General features: G+C 42.8%; 1 protein-coding gene across 17 annotated transcripts in view; it reads right to left on the minus strand.

Annotated features, from left to right (window-relative positions):
* Window positions 1-595: 595 nt before the first annotated feature.
* EXOC1 (exocyst complex component 1) overlaps window positions 596-16,820 on the minus strand; it is a 61,713-nt gene continuing 45,488 nt past the window's right edge. For 16 of the 17 annotated variants that reach the window (XM_037897741.2, XM_037897743.2, XM_037897735.2 and 13 more), the window contains 6 exons: window positions 15,476-15,552; window positions 14,602-14,830; window positions 12,476-12,659; window positions 3,622-3,821; window positions 2,321-2,515; window positions 596-1,302 (listed from right to left, as the gene is read on the minus strand). In XM_037897741.2, the coding sequence (XP_037753669.1) occupies window positions 1,150-1,302; window positions 2,321-2,515; window positions 3,622-3,821; window positions 12,476-12,659; window positions 14,602-14,830; window positions 15,476-15,552 (1,038 nt within the window). In that variant the 3' untranslated portion in view covers window positions 596-1,149. Of the gene's footprint in view, window positions 1,303-2,320; window positions 2,516-3,621; window positions 3,822-5,706; window positions 5,893-12,475; window positions 12,660-14,601; window positions 14,831-15,475; window positions 15,553-16,820 lie in introns of those variants that run through there. The other variant, XM_037897745.2, reaches the window with a different exon arrangement.

Below are 16,820 nucleotides of genomic sequence, written 5' to 3' on the forward strand. Positions count from 1 at the left end.
TGGTTCAAACCCTGGGTCTGTGTTGAAGCAGACTGGCGTGTTTGGCTCAGCAAGACAGGGCGCTGGAGTCCCAAGCTGGCAGGGAAAGCAGGGGCAGAAGTAGTCTTGGAACGTGAGTTGGCAACCCCAAGAGGGTTTCTGTGATCCAACCCATCATAGTAGTATTACAGTGCAAACAAAGAATTTTCAAAAATAGGTGCCTAATGTTAGCCTTTCAAGTCCATACTTGGGGACCTAAACAAATGACCTTGTTTTCAAAGTGACTGCCATCCAGAAACTCCCATTTAGTTACCTAAATACGAACTTGAGAACCTTGTAGTTTTGAAAATCTTTGCCCTTAAGATTTTGGAATTCATGCATTTTAAAAAAAAGTTTTAGCTGTTTTTATGGTACTGTAGTAGCGCAGACTTTCTGCTTAATGTATGACTGAAGTTCAGTCATGCTCTAGTAAATACCAATAAAACAGTAAATGTATGCTTAAAGGAAAATTATGTATTGTTTTCTGTCTTATCTTGGGTACCTCATTTTGGACTCAAGATATTGCTGTTTTTGCGGTGAACAGCTGAAGAATTAATGAATACTCTGGAACAAGAAGTTTATAGGACATTATATTTGAAAGATTATTTTTACTTAAGATCAGAAGAGTTACAGCCACAGACAGTGACATTAATTCTCAAAACATGAATTTAGTTAGTACTTTCATTGACTGAAATCTATATATTACAGCTTGAGGCAGAAAAAAACCTAATTCTGTACAATCTTTTTAACGGTTACATAATTACCAGCATGCACAGTACTAGTGTGAAGTCAGATGACTGTAGTGTCCTTTCAAGGTGCTAAGAATATACAAAGGTAATTGCTGTTAGCAAGAAAGAGTTACAAATTTTAAAAAAAACAGGGCACCAGTGGGAGAAAAATTAAATATTAAGTGTTTCATGAATTTAATGCTTTAAAACAGTGCTTCAACTGGGCAGGAAAGCAACACTGCTATTTAGACATTTCATTCTGCATTGAAATATATCCCAAGATGGAAATATGACTAGACATTTATAGAACATTTAAGAATACATATGCTTCTTATTCCATCTTGTTAAAGCAAGTAACATTCATAGTACTTGATATTTTTCAAGCCTTTTCCCCTTGTAGAAGTTAGTGAGACTGTGCAATACTGGAGCAGTAGTCTAAGATGTCCTGGATAGTGAATTCCATGGTAACACCTGATCCAGGATAGCAACGAGCTATCAAGCCTTCAAAGTGTTTGTACTGGCGTATAAACTCATCTTGCATAGAATGCCATACAACCTGCCAAAGAAGGAATACAAACAAAAGTAAGTGACATTTTATCAAGACAAAATTCAGAAAAACAAGATTTTTGTTGCACAGAATTTCTGTAAGTCACCTTCTATGAACATTTATACAACTTCTACCAAGTCAAAATTACAAAGTAAAAGAGAGATTTTTGGGTTGTTTTTAAAAAATATTACGTTGTGTTTTGTCTGTGCTAAATTGATAAAGATTTAAATACAAATATCTCGTGTAACTAACTGAGCAAAGAGGGTGAGATTTTACAAAATCCTCAGTACACTGGCCTAATTCTGCTCCCTCTAAAGTCAATGAAAGTTTTACTACTTATTTCAATGGGAACAGAATTAGGCCATCACTGACCACTTTTTTAAATCCCACTCATAGCACTGGAAGAGAATGAACTGAAAGTATTATTCTGCGCCAAAACATATGTATAGGAATAGACATTTCCAGATCACACAAGTGGTCCATCTAGTCTGATATACTATCTCCCACACTGGCCAGCACCAGATGTTTCAAGCTTGCAAGAAACCTAATAATGGACAATTATGGCATACTCTAAGGGAAGTTTCTTCCTAACTCCTGTTAGTGGTTGATTCAGTTTGTCAAAAGGAATAGAGGCAATTGGGGGTGAATACCCCTTTAACAAAACTCAACCCTCAAAACATTCCATTTTGAGGGACTCACACAGGGCTCCAAAAAACACTGATTTTCAGAAGAGTCCTGAAGCTCAAGGCGCTTCCCCCAAGTGGGAGTATGCAGAAACAACCCCCCAAAAGAAAGTTATGATAGCAAGTTACTAATTTACTGATGACATACTTCCCAGAATACAGAGCTGTAGTTTACATAGCATTCTTTTGGTGCAAGTGAAGATGCTAATTTTCTCTCATTCCTGTGAAGTTTCATTTTAGAGAAGCAGACTAAAGGCTATTCTACAAAGTAGTAGAATGTTTGTACAGGCATGAAAACAATCGGAGATGTCAGATTATTCTTTATACAAATCAGATAGTTTTACCTGAAGTAAGTTTTCTTCTTCACAAAGATGTTTGTCCACCTTCTTATAGAGATTATCCAATCCCTTCTTCACTTCCTTACCAGGATATTCCTTTATAACTTTGCGAAGCTCTTGTTTATTGAAAGCCAGTTGGTAACTTACTTCCTCTTCTCTTATGCCCTGTGCCACACGAGCTTCAACACCCTCAAAGAAATGCTAAAATACAATTATAGTATTAATATAATCATAAATGTAGGGTAGTGTATGTAAGTGTCGGAATACTGATCTGATGGCACATCTTGTTTTCACATGACAAAAAACCTGAATCAAAGAAACAATACAGATTTACATTAGCTAAGGATCTGGTTCCACCCCGCTAAACAGAGCAGCGTCCGCCACCACCGCACTAGAGCACTGGTTAAGTATTAACTCAGAAGGAAAAGTGTAACCACTTCTTGTAGCACGTGGGTTTTCCCTTGAAGTCTTCTGTCAAGTGCTGAGCCAGCCTAAAACTAACAAGATCATAGCCTGAAGAGAGATAGCAGTAGAGCCCTGGATGTTTAAAGCACAAAAAATAAAAGGCAATAGTGATGCACATGAACATGAGATCCTAAAATATGTATTCCTGAGAGGAGTGGGCCTACAAAAACGTATGTAGGGAACTTCATAGTTTAACTCACATTAGGTGACAAACAAGCATTTTAGATTTTTTAATATATCTATATATAAAGACATTTTATTAGGAGTAATTTCTCAACCATAAAAATTCGTAATTTTCTAAAAAAATATAAAAACTACAATCCTAATTATAGCAAAAACATAATTAACAGTATCAAATACATTTGATATGTACAGCTGATATATCTTACAAGTCTCACTATGTTATCCAATTGAATAGCTCAGCTTAAAGCAAAATGTGCTGCCATATATATGGATGTGGTTCTGGCAATTAAAGGCGTATTATGGTTTTTTTAAAAAGTAGTTTAGAAACAGGATGATAATGCTTTTACCATCGGAGTGGGCAACAGCATCCCCAAGCTCCTAATTAGTGATGAAAGTTAGTGTTGGAAAAGAATCCCTGTTCACACATGAACATTTGGGTAAAAATTCTGCAATATATTAGCAGTCAAGGAGATGTTAAAATCATTGTCCTGTGGGGAGATGAGAGCCCTTTGGAAGTCACCTGGGTTGGAAGTTAACAGAACAAGAAATGGCACATCTTCACATGCCTGGAGCTGTAAACTCAAAACGTGCAAATTAGTTTTTGGAGAAAGACAGCTGTATTCTGCATCAGAAATACAATTAGACCAAAAGATGCTTACATTTAATTTCTCAAGAGGCTGTCCCAATGAGTAGATGACATAAGACTGGAGATGATCAGTGTATTTCTGTTTAGCTTCTTTTTTTTCAGCCTCAAGACATGAGATTTTCAAACGAGAGAGAGTTGCAAAAATATGGTGGAAGTTCTCCATCATGACCACATCCCTGGGTGTTTTCTGGCTTTCATTTGCTACTTTCTCCACTAAAATCAGAATAGTAAAAAGATTCAACACAAATCTCTTCGATAATTAAAATGTCTAAATTATGGAAAAAAGAGAGCTTGTAAGATGAATGAAAAAGAGCCAATTAAAGGAACAATTCCAGAAAAGTGTCTTTGGCTTTCATGTCAAGAAGAGTCATTTGAAAAAATTTTAGAGCTTTTTAATTTTAGAAAGATCCACAAACTACATTTCTCAAGGAAGATTACCTCCATGGGGAACCATGTGGGACAAAACAAACAAAAGTAAAATTTCCTAGTAAGTTGTATCCTTTTAAGCAGAGATGAGGATTCAAAATGATTACTTTTTTACTTGGCAAGTCTGCCAAAATGATTTCCATTGCTGAATAAGTGAGTACATGAGAATATTCAAAGCAGCACTTCACATTAGTCCTAAGACTACAGAGTTCCACTCCTTACATATAGGATATAGACAGTAATTTTTACATATTATAAACTGATATATGATACACTTATTTACATGACTGATCCTTTGTTTGGCAAAAAGTGATTTGTACACTTTGTAGAAGTTTACAAACATACTTTTTTGTATAATTTTTTTTTAAGTTTTGCTACAATGCATAAATATCTTCAAAGGGCAATAAATTATTTATTCTAGGCTCCCTTTGCTGTTATTGAATATTTTTGTATGGTAATATGAGCGCTATTCTGCATATCCCAACTTTTCTTACCATGAACAATTTTTACTTAGGACATCAGTGTCTATTGCCAAAGTTATCTTGTTCTTCCAGTCTCTCTTTTTAAACAGGACTGCCCATAAAGGTGCCAGATTGATAACCTTGATGATGGAAGCACTCATTTGTCCACAGAACAGGCTAATGCTAATGTATATTTCTACATACTGCTCCATCATTGCTCCTCAACCTAGTTCTTGATCACCACTCCAAGTGTAGTAAAGTCTTTATGTCCATTTATCCATTAGCCTTTCCACTGAAACAATGAGGATGACATTTGTGATAGTAATTTTTGTAGCACGAATTCCTGTGCTCTAGAAAATTAACTGAGACCATCAATTCATTTCAGACACACCACACAATAGTCATTAGGAAAATATCTCGCTGCCAATTTTAGTCTTCCTCTCTTCTATCCAAAGCATGGCAGCTACAGGTATCTTTCTGAGCAGCCTTGACCAACAAAACCCCTTACTGCATTCAGTTCAAACTCCTCACTTTATCTCTGCTGTTATTTTGTCTTAGTATCATCATCCTTCCTATCTCTTTTGTCTCTTTTTCTCCACTTGTAGCTTTGTGCTTTCTTTGAGGCTACTCCCAACTGGTTTAGAGCAGTCTGTGCCCTCTTTTCTGCTAAGTATCCTCTCTCTCTCTCTCCCCCTCCCTCTCTCAAATACCTTTTTAAAAAAAGGACAGTTACCTTTTCCGTAACTGGTGTTCTTCGAGATGTGTTGCTCATGTCCATTTAACTTAGGCATGTATGCTCACCTCAGGCACTGGTGCCGGACGTTTTTCCCTCAGAAGTATCCATAGGGACCAGCTCTGTTGCCCCCTGGAGTGGTGCACACATGCCAGGGTATATAAGGCGCCACCGGTTCCCCCCACCCTCAGTTCCTTCTTGCCGGAAACTCTGACAGTGGGAAAGGAGGGCAGGTTGTGGAACGGACACGAACACCACATCTTGAAGAACACCAATTACCGAAAAGGTAATAGTCTTTTCTTCTTTGAGTGATTGCTCATGTCCATTCAACTTAGGTGACTCCCAAGCAACATCCCCCAGAGGTGGGTAGGAGTTCACAAACATGTAGATTGCAATACAGCTCTGCTGAACCCAGTGTCGTACCTGGCCTGCTGAGTGATGGTGTAGTGGGCCGTGAACATGTGCACCAAGGTCCATGTTGAGGCTCGACAGATGTCCTGGACTGGGGAAGTGTGCCAGGAAGGCTGCCAAAGACGCCTGTGCTCTGGTCAAGAGGGCTCTGATGGTCGGTGGTGGAGGGACTCCCACCAACTCGTAGCTCGTCCGAATGCAAGAGATGATCCCGTCAGAAATCCTCTGTGTGGACACTGGGAGGCCCTTTATCCTATCAGATGTAGAGATGAAAAGCTGAGTCGACTTACAGAAAGGTTTTGTCCGATATAGGTAGAAAGCCAGAGCCCTTCTTACATCCAAAACATGAAGGTGTCTGTGATGCTTTGTACCTCAGGGGTACACCTTACACACCCATGTTGATCTTTATAAAATGATTGTGTGGTATCCAATGCAAAGTTTGTCATGTTGGGTGTCTTCGGAAGGCTCATGATGCACTGAGCATGGTTATTATAGTGATGTTATAATTGTTACAGTAGTGTTACAATAATGTTATAGTTTATCATTTCATGTATGTGGTTATGAGGCTGAAAATGTATCCTCAGGTCTTAAAATAAGCCCAGGCAAAAATTTTCCAAGAGCAGAGAGGCAGTTCACACCTCATCAGGGCAGGTATGGGACAAACCCAGCCCAGCCTCACAGGAACAAAGGACGCTGGCCTAGGCAGCAACAAAATAATCTGTTAGACTCTCGAGGGAGTCACTCCCTCCTCCTTTGGTCAGTCTGGAACTGCGATGAGGTAATCCTCACCTGACTCTGAAGGGGGGGGCAAAGCCAAGAGGAAAGAAAGGACATGATAAAAGGGAAACACATTTGCCATGGTCTCTCTCTCTCTTCCACCTACATCTACAGACACCACACCAAGCGACTGAAGCACTCATCAAAGGGGAGAGCCTGGCTGAAGAGCAACCAGACAGCCTGTGGTGAGAAGCATCTAAGTTTGAAACGGCACTGAAAGTGTTAAGATCAGTTAGAATGCATTTTGCTTTTATTTCATTTGACCAAATCTGACTTATAATCACTTAAAATCTATCTTTATAGTTAATAAATCTGTTTGGTTTGAAGCATGTCAGAGACTCACCTTGGGATAACAAGCCTCGTACAAATCAATTTCTTTGTTAAATTGATGAACTCATATAAGCTTGCAGCATCCAGCGGGCATAACTGGATACTGCAAGACGGAGGTTGCAAGGGTTGTGTCTGGGACCAGGGATATTGGCTAGTGTCATTCAGTTGCACAATCCAAGGAGCAGCTTACATGCCAGAGGCTGTGTGTGAACAGCCCAAGAGTGGGAGTTCTCACAGCAGAGCAGGATAAGGCTGGCTCCCGAGTCAAGGACTGGAGTGACCTAGCAGATCACCGGTCCAGATAACACCAGAGGGGAATGTCACAGTGCCTTTCTTCACTATCTCATGGGGCTTAGGGCAGAACACCGGAAGGAAGATGTCCTGGCTCATGTGGAAAGCAGACACCACCTTGGGAAGGAAGGCTGGGTGGGGCCAGAGCTGGACCTTGTCCTTGTAGAAGACCATGTATGGCAGTTCTGAGGTCAGGGCTCACAGCTCGGAGACCCGCCTCGCCAACATCACCTCCACCAGGAAAGCTACCATCCATGATAGGTGAGACAGGGAGCACGAGTCCAAAGGCTCAAAGGAAGGGCCCATGAGCCTGGACAGAACCAAGTTGAGATCCCACTGAGGGGCCGGGGACCAGACTTGATAAAGAGTCTCTTGAGGCCTCTAAGGAACCTGATCATCACCTCATGGGAGAACACCATCTATCCCTGGATTGGTACATGAAAGGCCGAAACGGCTGCCAGGTGCACCCTGATAGAAGAGTGCGCCAGGCCCTGGTTCCTTTAATGAAGCAGGTAGTCCAAGATGGACTGCACCAAAGAATGCGAAGGGGAGATGCCCTGTTCGGCTGCCCAGCGGGAGAACCTCGTCCACTTTGCCAGGTAAGTCTGCTTAATCAAGGGCTTTCTACTCTGGAGGAGGACCTTCCGAACAGGCTCGTACATCTGGGTTCAGCCACGCAACATCCATGCCGTGAGGTGGAGGGACACAAGGTTGGGATGCAAGAGTTGGCTGTGATCTTGTGACAGCAGGTGCGGTCAGTTCAGCAGGGACCAGGGAGGGATCGCTGACCAGCTTGACAGTGTCCCAAACCAGTCCTGGCGAGGCCACCCCAGAGGGATCATGGTAACTTGCGCCTTGATTTTTGCTAGGACCTTGCTGATGAACAGAATCAGAGGGAACGCGTACATCACGCTTCCTGCCCACGGCAGGAGGAAGGCATCAGAGAGGGAGCCCTTGCCCAGGCCCCATCAGGAGCAAAACCTGTGGCACCTCCTGTTCTGCCTGGTGGCAAACAAATCTACTGGGGGAGTTCCCCATCTCTGGAAGATCATGCCGGCTACCTCCGGGTGGAGCACCCACTCGTGGTAAAAGGAGAAGTCCCTGCTTCGGTGATCTGCTAGTGTGCACCTGGAAGGTGACATGCTTCTAGATGGATTCCATAGTCGATGCTGAAGTCCCAAAGATGGAGTGCCTCTTGGCAGAGGGCCGAGGATTGTGTTCCACCTTGTTTGCTGATGTAGAACATCGAGGCTGTGTTGTCCCTGAGAACTCTGACCACTCTTTCTGACATGTGAGGTAGGAAGACCATGCACGCGCTGTGCACCAACCTGAACCTCTTTGGTGTTTATGTGTAGCGTCGATTCCTCTGGGGACCACATACCTTGGGTCTGGAGGGTGCCAAGGTGCACCCCCCAGCCAAGAGCCGAGGCTTCCAAAACCAACTTGACTGACTACGGAGTGCTGACGAAGGGAACTCCTTCCAGGACTTTCCTGGGGTCAGTCCACCAATGCAGCGAGGTACCGTCGCGAGGATGGTGACGACCTTCTTCTTGACTGGGAGTAGACCATCGCCAGCCATTGCTGCAGAGATCACATCCGGAGCCTGGCGTGACACACCACATATGTGCACGCTGCCATGTGACCTAGGAGGCACAGGCAAACCCTGGCCGTAGTAAAGGGAAACTCGGAGACTTCCATGATGAGATCCATCAGTGCCCTGAATCTCTCCAGCAGCAGGAACGCCCCAGCACAGGTCGACTCGAGCACCTCTCCGATGAACTTTATCCTCTGTACCGGAACTAACGTGGATTTTTTTGTCGTTCACCAACAGGCTGAAGCAATGGCAAGTGACTAACAGCATCACGACATCTCTTTGGACCTGGCTCTGCCCTTGACTAGCTAGTCATCAAGGTATGGGTAGATCTAGGCACCCACCACTGACATGCACTTGGTAAATATCCATGCTGTTGCTAAGCCAAATGGGAGGACCGCAAACTGATAGTGGTTGGGACCTACCATAAACTAGAGGAAGCGTCTGTGTCCCTTGAAGATGGGGATGTGAAAGTACGCATCTTTCAGATCCAGGGCAGCATACCAGTCTCCCGAATCCAGGGAGGGGACAATGGAGGCCAGGGAGACCGTGAAGAACTTCAGCTTTGCTAGGAAGCGATTTGGGTCTCGCAGGTCCAGGATAGGTTGTAGACCGCCTTAGGCCTTTGGGATTAAAATGTAGCAGGAATAGAACCTCTTGTTCCTGAACTCTGGAGAAACAAACCCCTCTACCTCCTACACGAGGAGACTCTCGTGAGAAGGATCCCTGAAGAGGGAATGGGAGGGAGGGTGGGAAGGAGGGGTAGCAAGCAACATACAGGCCCAGCGTTTTAAGGGTCGTGCAGGAGTCCTTTAGGCCATGGAGCTTATTGTCCGTCTGTTCCGCAAACAGGGCGTGCCCATTGAAGGGAAGGTTTTGCATTGAGTGCTGAGCTTCCGTGGACAAGCCAAAGAGTAGCAGCCAGGATGCCCAGTGCATGGTGACGGCTGAGGCCATGGTTCGGGCGGCAGCGTCTACTGCATCCGACGCCGCCTGGAGCATTGCCCTGTCCGCAGTCATGCCCTCCTCCATAATAGCCCGGAACTCCTTCCTACAAGCCTCAGAAAGAGAGCCCTCAAACTTGGACATGGCTTGCTACATGTTAAAAACACAGCATCCCAGGAGGGCTTGATGGTTGGCCACCCTCAACTGAAGGCTAGAGGACGAATAAAGCTTATGCCCAAACAAATCTAGTCTCTTGGAGTCTTTGTTCTTAGGGGTAACTCCGTGTTGACCTTGTCATTCCCTGTGGTTAACCGCTTCTACCACTAGGGAGTTGGGAGCAGGATGGGTGTACAGGTACTCGTGGCCTTTGGATAGCACAAAGTACATGAGCTCTACCCTCTTGGAGATGGGTGGCAGGGAGGAGGGAGTTTGGGTCCTCCACAACCATTGGTGGCCCGGTGGCTTGCTCACCTGGTCCCTCTTGGACCCCCACAGGTTCCATGGGTACCACGCTGCCAACCACTGTGCCTGTGGCCATGGGACCAGTTTTGGTGCAGACAATGTAGCCGGTACCACCAATAACAAAGCTTATCCCGCTGTCAGCAAACCTCACTCTGAACCAGGGCTGGATCCTGAGCGGTCACTCCCAGGTGACCAGGACGGAGCAGACTAGTGGCTCTGTCCCAACTGTTGCTGATCACTCCACCTGGAGTCCGATCTAGAGCGGGGTCGTAGGGACCAGTGGTGCTTGACGGATCCATGACAGCTTGGAGCCAGCGATCTACATCTCGCACTTGACGAGCAGTACTAGGAGAAGAGGGACTGGGAGTCGGAGCGGGCCCAGTGCTGGGAAGCGCCTGCACATGGTGATGCCCTCCTAGGGGATCGGTGACGGTCCAAGGAATGGTACCATTGATCCCTCGACCGGTCCCTGGAGTGGTACTTCTGCCGGTTTGTGCATGCCTCCAAAGGTCTGCGCCCGGTGGTCAGCGAGCTGCACCTCAAGCCTCTCTGCCCATGTCCAAGGATCAAATAGGGCGGCGCAGGGACGGGGGAATGGTGGAGTGGGAACCGTGGCAGTCCGAATGTGGGTCTACCCTGTGACCGGGGAACCGCAGGAGCCGGTGTGGGCGGCACTGGGAGGTACATGAGCTACTGCACCACCTGCTGGGCCTCCTGCATGGATGGCACCCAGAGCTGACAGGGGCCTCTGCTGCTATCTGGGGTAGCAGGCGGGGAGCAGGTTGGGCTACTTCACTCCTCCGGAGCTTGGGCCCGAGAACCCGACATGGGACCTTGCTCACACCCAGTCTTATCCTTTCCCTTGTGGAAGGCTGGAGACTGGCCTCATCTCGCCTTCTGGGGCTTCTTGGTCGGAGCCACGGATGGGGACCGGTGCCAGCTAGTGGCCGGTCCTGGTGGGGCGCTGCATACCGAGGTCACGGTACTCGGTGCCGAGTCAGAGCGTTGCTCCGGTGTCGGGATGAGGGTCAACGCCATAAGGAGTGCTCTTAAACGAGTATCACACTCCTTCATGGTCCTTGGCTTGTAGGACTTGCAAATTTTGCACTTCTCACTAATATGTCCTTCTCCCAAGCAATGCAGACAGCTGCTGTGTGGATCACTAATGGGCATGGGCCTCTTACAGCGATCACAGGGCTTAAAGCCTGGGAATTGGGGCATGCCGCGTCCTGAGGCAAAGTCCCGTTTGGTACCTACAGAGGCCTTAACTATAGCTAAGGGACTTATAAACACTAATAGAAAACTATATACAGTATAATACAGAAGATAACAAGTTCGTACAAACAAGCAGCTACAGCAGTAACTGAAGCAGCAACAGTTCCAGCGCCGTCACTGGCGGCAAGAAGGAACTGAAGGTCGGGGGAAACCAGTGGCACCCTATATACCGCGGCATGTACACGCCACTCCAGGGGGTGCTGGAGCCAGTCCCCTATGGATACTGCTGAGGGAAAAACTTCCGGCACCGGTGCATGTGGCGAACACACACACCTAAGCTGAATGGACAGCAATCACTCGAAGAAGAATGCACTTCGGTGAATCCTTCCTATCCTGATGATCTCACCAATATTACCGCCACATCTTCCTATGCCTCAGTTTTTGCTCTTCTGGATTTGTCTCTTAGACTGTAAACTCTAAGTGTCTTCTCACTTGTTTTGTGATGTACTACATACATTTGTGATGCTGTGTAATTCAGAGTGATGACTGAAACAAAGGTGAAAGTCTCAGTATTTAATTGCAGTCTCCAAGCTCCTTCTTTACAGCCTTTAAGAAGGTGAATATTTTGTTTTTAAAAGCTTTTAGTAGCTTCACTCAGTAACAGAATATATGTACAGATATAAAAGTTAAAAATTCATATACAGTTTAAGATAAAATATTGAATATTTGTCCCCTACCTCCCATGCAGAACCCTGAACACTGGTCATATCAGGGAAATTGCTTTTCAAATAGTCTGCTTTAAGCATTAAAAATGCACCTATGTTTTAAGTTCACGTAACACATACTATTATGTTACTGATTTCAGTCATTAACATTTTTTTAAAAATGATGGTGCCCAAAATTTCAATCCAGGTTTGGCGTCAAAGGCTTATGACAAGATGTTTTTTTTTATAGTAGCAAATGCACTTTTCAAATTTTTGGGACTAGATGCCCAATAGTGCTGGCATCTGGATCTGTCTATGGTGGGAAATATGCTTAATCTGCAGAATAAATATTTTCTACCAAATTGCTGTTCTGCATTCTCCACTGGCCAGTTTATGGAAAGCTATTAATGTTAGTTTCAGGGGGACTATATTTTCTGCCCTCCCAAACAGAGGGAAAAAGTACATCAAGCAGACAAAGAGTGAGTTTGTGGAAGTATGCGGGGCACTGCAATAGACCTTACCATTGATGAAAACACTTCTTATAAGTTTTATGTAAGCTTTATCTAAATCTCCTCGACGCTCTGCATTTTTGAAAATAGATTCAGCCAGTGCTGCAAATTCTTCAAATTCAGCAACAAATGTAAGGATCCCAACTTTACTCTTCTTTGATATCTTTACCTCCTCCATCTGTTTTATTTGATTACTCTTAAGTTAAAAACAAAAATGTTAATTAGTCCACAATATTTTTTCTGAAACTTGGCCTGAGAAAAGAACTGAGAAAAATACTCAAACACATTGAAAAAAATCAGTAAGTTCATTCACACAAGACTTAAAAACATATCATAAAGGTAAAAGGAAAATTATTCACGTCTTTTTACCCAAACAAACCTTTAATAAATCAGGGTGACGCACTAAGAAGGAATTTATGAGTATACCAAATCTTTGAGCTTTTATTTTCCTTCCTTTTGGTTTACCTTTTCAGCTTGGAAAAGAGACGGCTAAGGGGAGATATGACTCAGGTCTATAAAATCATGACTGGTATAGAGAAAGTAGATTAGGAAGTGTTGTTTACTACTTCTCATAACACAAGAACTAGGGGTCACCAAATGAAATCAATAGGCAGCAGGTTTAAAACAAACAAAAGGAAGTATTTCTTCACACAACGCACAGTCAACCTGTGGAACTCCTTGCCAGAGGATGTTGTGAAGGCCAAGACCATAACAGGGTTCAAAAAAGAACTATATAAATTCATGGAGGATAGGACCTATTAGCCAGGATGGGCAGGAATGGTGTCCTTAGCCTCTGTTTGCCAGAAGCTGGGAATGAGCGACTGAGGATGATGGATCACTTGATGATTACCTGTTCTGTTCCTTTCCTCTGGGGCACCTGGCACTGGCTACTGTCAGAAGACAGGATACTGGGCTAGATGGAACTTTGGTCTGACCCAGTAGGGCCACTCTTATGTTCTTATGTACCTTCTCTAAAGAGGCACATATTCTGATGCCCACTGCTAGCAACTGGCAATTTATACTAGAACATACAAATATCAAGATAGGTTTCAGAGTAGCAGCCGTGTTAATCTCTATTCGCAAAAAGAAAAGGAGTACTTGTGGCACCTTAGAGACTAACCAATTTATTTGAGCATAAGCTTTCGTGAGCTACAGCTCACTTCATCGGAATGCATCCGACGAAGTGAGCTGTAGCTCACGAAAGCCTATGCTCAGATAAATTGGTTAGTCTCTAAGGTGCCACAAGTACTCCTTTTCTTTTTGTAAATATCTAGATAGTTGTTTATTAGCTGCATTTGAAAATTTAGTTTAAGTTAAAAAAATTCTAAGAAAGGAATCAAACATTGTTTTCTTCCTTTATTGAAAGTTGGATTATCAGTAAGTTTTGTCTCCCACCCTTGGCTAGGTCTACACCAGAAACTGTTATCGGTATAATAATGTTGGTTAAGGATGAGTTTGGGGTTTTTCCTGTTTATTTTGGTTTTTTTTAAAATGACATTTTTATACAGGCAAAAGTCCTAGTTAGATGCAGTTATACTGGCAAAAAAAACTCCGATTGCGGATATAGCTTATTTTAGTCATGGAACTGTTTTCGCTAGTAGAAGCTGTGTTTAGATTAAGTAGGTTTGCCAGTATAGCTATACTGGCAAACCTTTTCTATTGTAGACTAGACATCTGTCTCCTTCACACATATTTTTTTATTCCGATAGGCTCATAAAAAATGTCTTTATTAACCAACCAAATTTTGTTCAGGAAGTCAGGTGACCTGAGGGCTAAAGTCTGCTTGCCTTGCTCATGCCTTGTAGTTTCAATGAGATCACTGGTGAGAGAAAAGTAGGCAGAATTTGGCACTGGAATACTAAGAATCTGAGTTCTCATAAGTGACTACACTTTTCCAGTTCCTTCTTGAATGTTCATTAAACAGAGCTAACCACCAATTATTTATACATTTTTGCAACTCCATCCAAGTTATTTTGTGTTCATTTAAAAATCAATACATAGTGGTAAGATTTTTTTCCCCACCTTTAAATTAACTCCAAAGACATTTAAGATTTAGGGTTCTCTTACATTTAAAACTTGCTAGCAGTTGGCTGCCTTTAATATTATGATTAGTTTAATCTAAGTAATTAAGAACTTACAATGCATTTGTCAAAGTTTCTTTTGACAGTCACCAAAACATTTCCAAGTGTTGTGCTGAGGAAGGAAGCTGGGTCCACATTTTGTGCTGTCCATACATGGTGACTCATCTTAACTAACATATAAAGGGAATTAAAGCTATCAATCTTGTCCCCCAGAGCTATAAGGTTATTCAGCTCTGGCTCAATAGAGCGAAATATTTTTATCATCATCTGTCGGATCATGTCTTTCCTGTTAAAACAAATAAAATAAAAATAACAAATCTGACAATTTACTGAGCTACTATACATTTTCTTTCATATATATTTTAAGAAAAATGTATGGATATTTAACAGTCTCATTTTTACTTAACCTTAATGAGCATGAAGGTTTTCAGGGGATGGGGCTAAAGGAAGAATAAAATAATTTTTGCTAAGTCTTAATTGGACATTGCCAAGGTCAAAAAATTACAGTTTAACTACATTTAAAAATGTTTTCTTCACAATGCCTGCTAGATCATAGAAAATCTGTCTTCCACATGCTTAAAGTTCAAACTACTCTCCTGGGTATTTTTACAAAACTAACAAAGAGATGGGTGGGTTTCCTTGTAGATTTTGTAAGCAGGTGGGGTATTGAGTTGTTACATTGTTTTATTATAACATAGCCATCCAGGCACATTTAACTGCAATAAATTTAAAATTAAGTATAAATTATGCAAGTTAACTATTCAATGTTTACTGAAAAATGTAGAAGTCATTAATTTTAACTGCAGGAAACAAAAGTAACTGTCCATGTATCACTATGGGTAAAAAAAAAATAAATCAAAGATTTGTACTTCATTACAAAAAATAAATCTCTAGCCTCAAGAATGAACAATGATGAAACATCAACACGTACTCAGATGATATAGCTTGTGGAACACCAGAATTATGAGGCCGGGATAAAGTTCCTCCATCCATTTCCTCTACTTCATTCTGCAAGAATTATGCAGGTATTTTACATAAATAAGAATCTTAAAAGCAAGGAGTTAACTCAGTTATATCCCTATCTAACTAAAATTCTGTATTAAACTGGTAGGTATGTCTAAGAAAAACAATAACCAGCAGCAATCATTATTTGAAGGTGATATTTTCAATAGATACACACATTCATTCTCTGTTACAAGACAAGATACTGGGCGCACTCCATGGCATAACATTCTGAACAATTAACAGCACCCTCTCATCTCGACGTAAACAGAGTGGTCACCACTAAATAGCCAACATTTTCTATTCAAGGTTTTGTTATTGCCGTAAGCTCTGCAAAACATTGTCCCACCCTATGATCTTCCCTTAATAGGAGATAAGGCAAGGCAAAAACAGTTAGCATTCATAAGCTAGTGCAGTAAACTATATCAAATATTGCCGACAGAACAGCATGAACATCTTATCTTTAAATATCCATAGAAAGAGATCACCCACTAAAGCCACGAGTGCAGCCTGTGCCATATCCAGATCTGTATTCACATTGACACGATCTGAGGCAGTGATGTACTCAGAGATATCTCACCAATGTGTTCTCAAGAAATGGGAAGATGGAACATTAAATATTGGCAATATTTGGCCAGATTCAAACAAATATCCACTTGATGCTGACAGCTATGGCCACACAACAGCTTCCTTAAGTGAAGCTAAACAACTTACCACCTGAAGGGAGGTGTTGACAATCTCCACCCAGTTCTCTACTGGCCTTCCAAGCATAGACTGTAGTACTTACCTGTTCTCAACACTATTGTAACAACACGGTAAAAACTGTGAAGTACAGTACATCAATGAGCTACTGGACTAAACTCAAGCAGAGAAGACTATGGGTGAAATCTCGGCCCCATTAAGGCAATGGCAAATCTACCAATGACTTCAATAGGGCCAGCATTTCACCCTTAGCGTTTGTGCAGTCTGCATGCAAAGAAGCAGACTGTTTAATCACAATCAGCTAGACTCTCTCTGCAAAGTAACATGATGTTTCTTTTTGACAAGGACTCATATCAAGACAGGAGCAAGAACAGCCTCTACAAATCAGGTTGCCTTCTGGGGTGGGAGGGATAGCTCAGTGGTTTGAGCACTGGCCTGCTAAACCCAGGGTTGTGAGTTCAATCCTTGAGGGGGCCATTTAGGGATCTGTGGCAAAAATTGGGGATTGGCCCTGCTTTGAGCAGGGCGTTGGACTAGATGACCTCCTGAGGTCCCTTCCAACCCTGATATTC

This window comes from Chelonia mydas, chromosome 4, assembly GCF_015237465.2.
Source record: "Chelonia mydas isolate rCheMyd1 chromosome 4, rCheMyd1.pri.v2, whole genome shotgun sequence".
Classification (NCBI taxonomy): Eukaryota; Metazoa; Chordata; order Testudines; family Cheloniidae; genus Chelonia; species Chelonia mydas.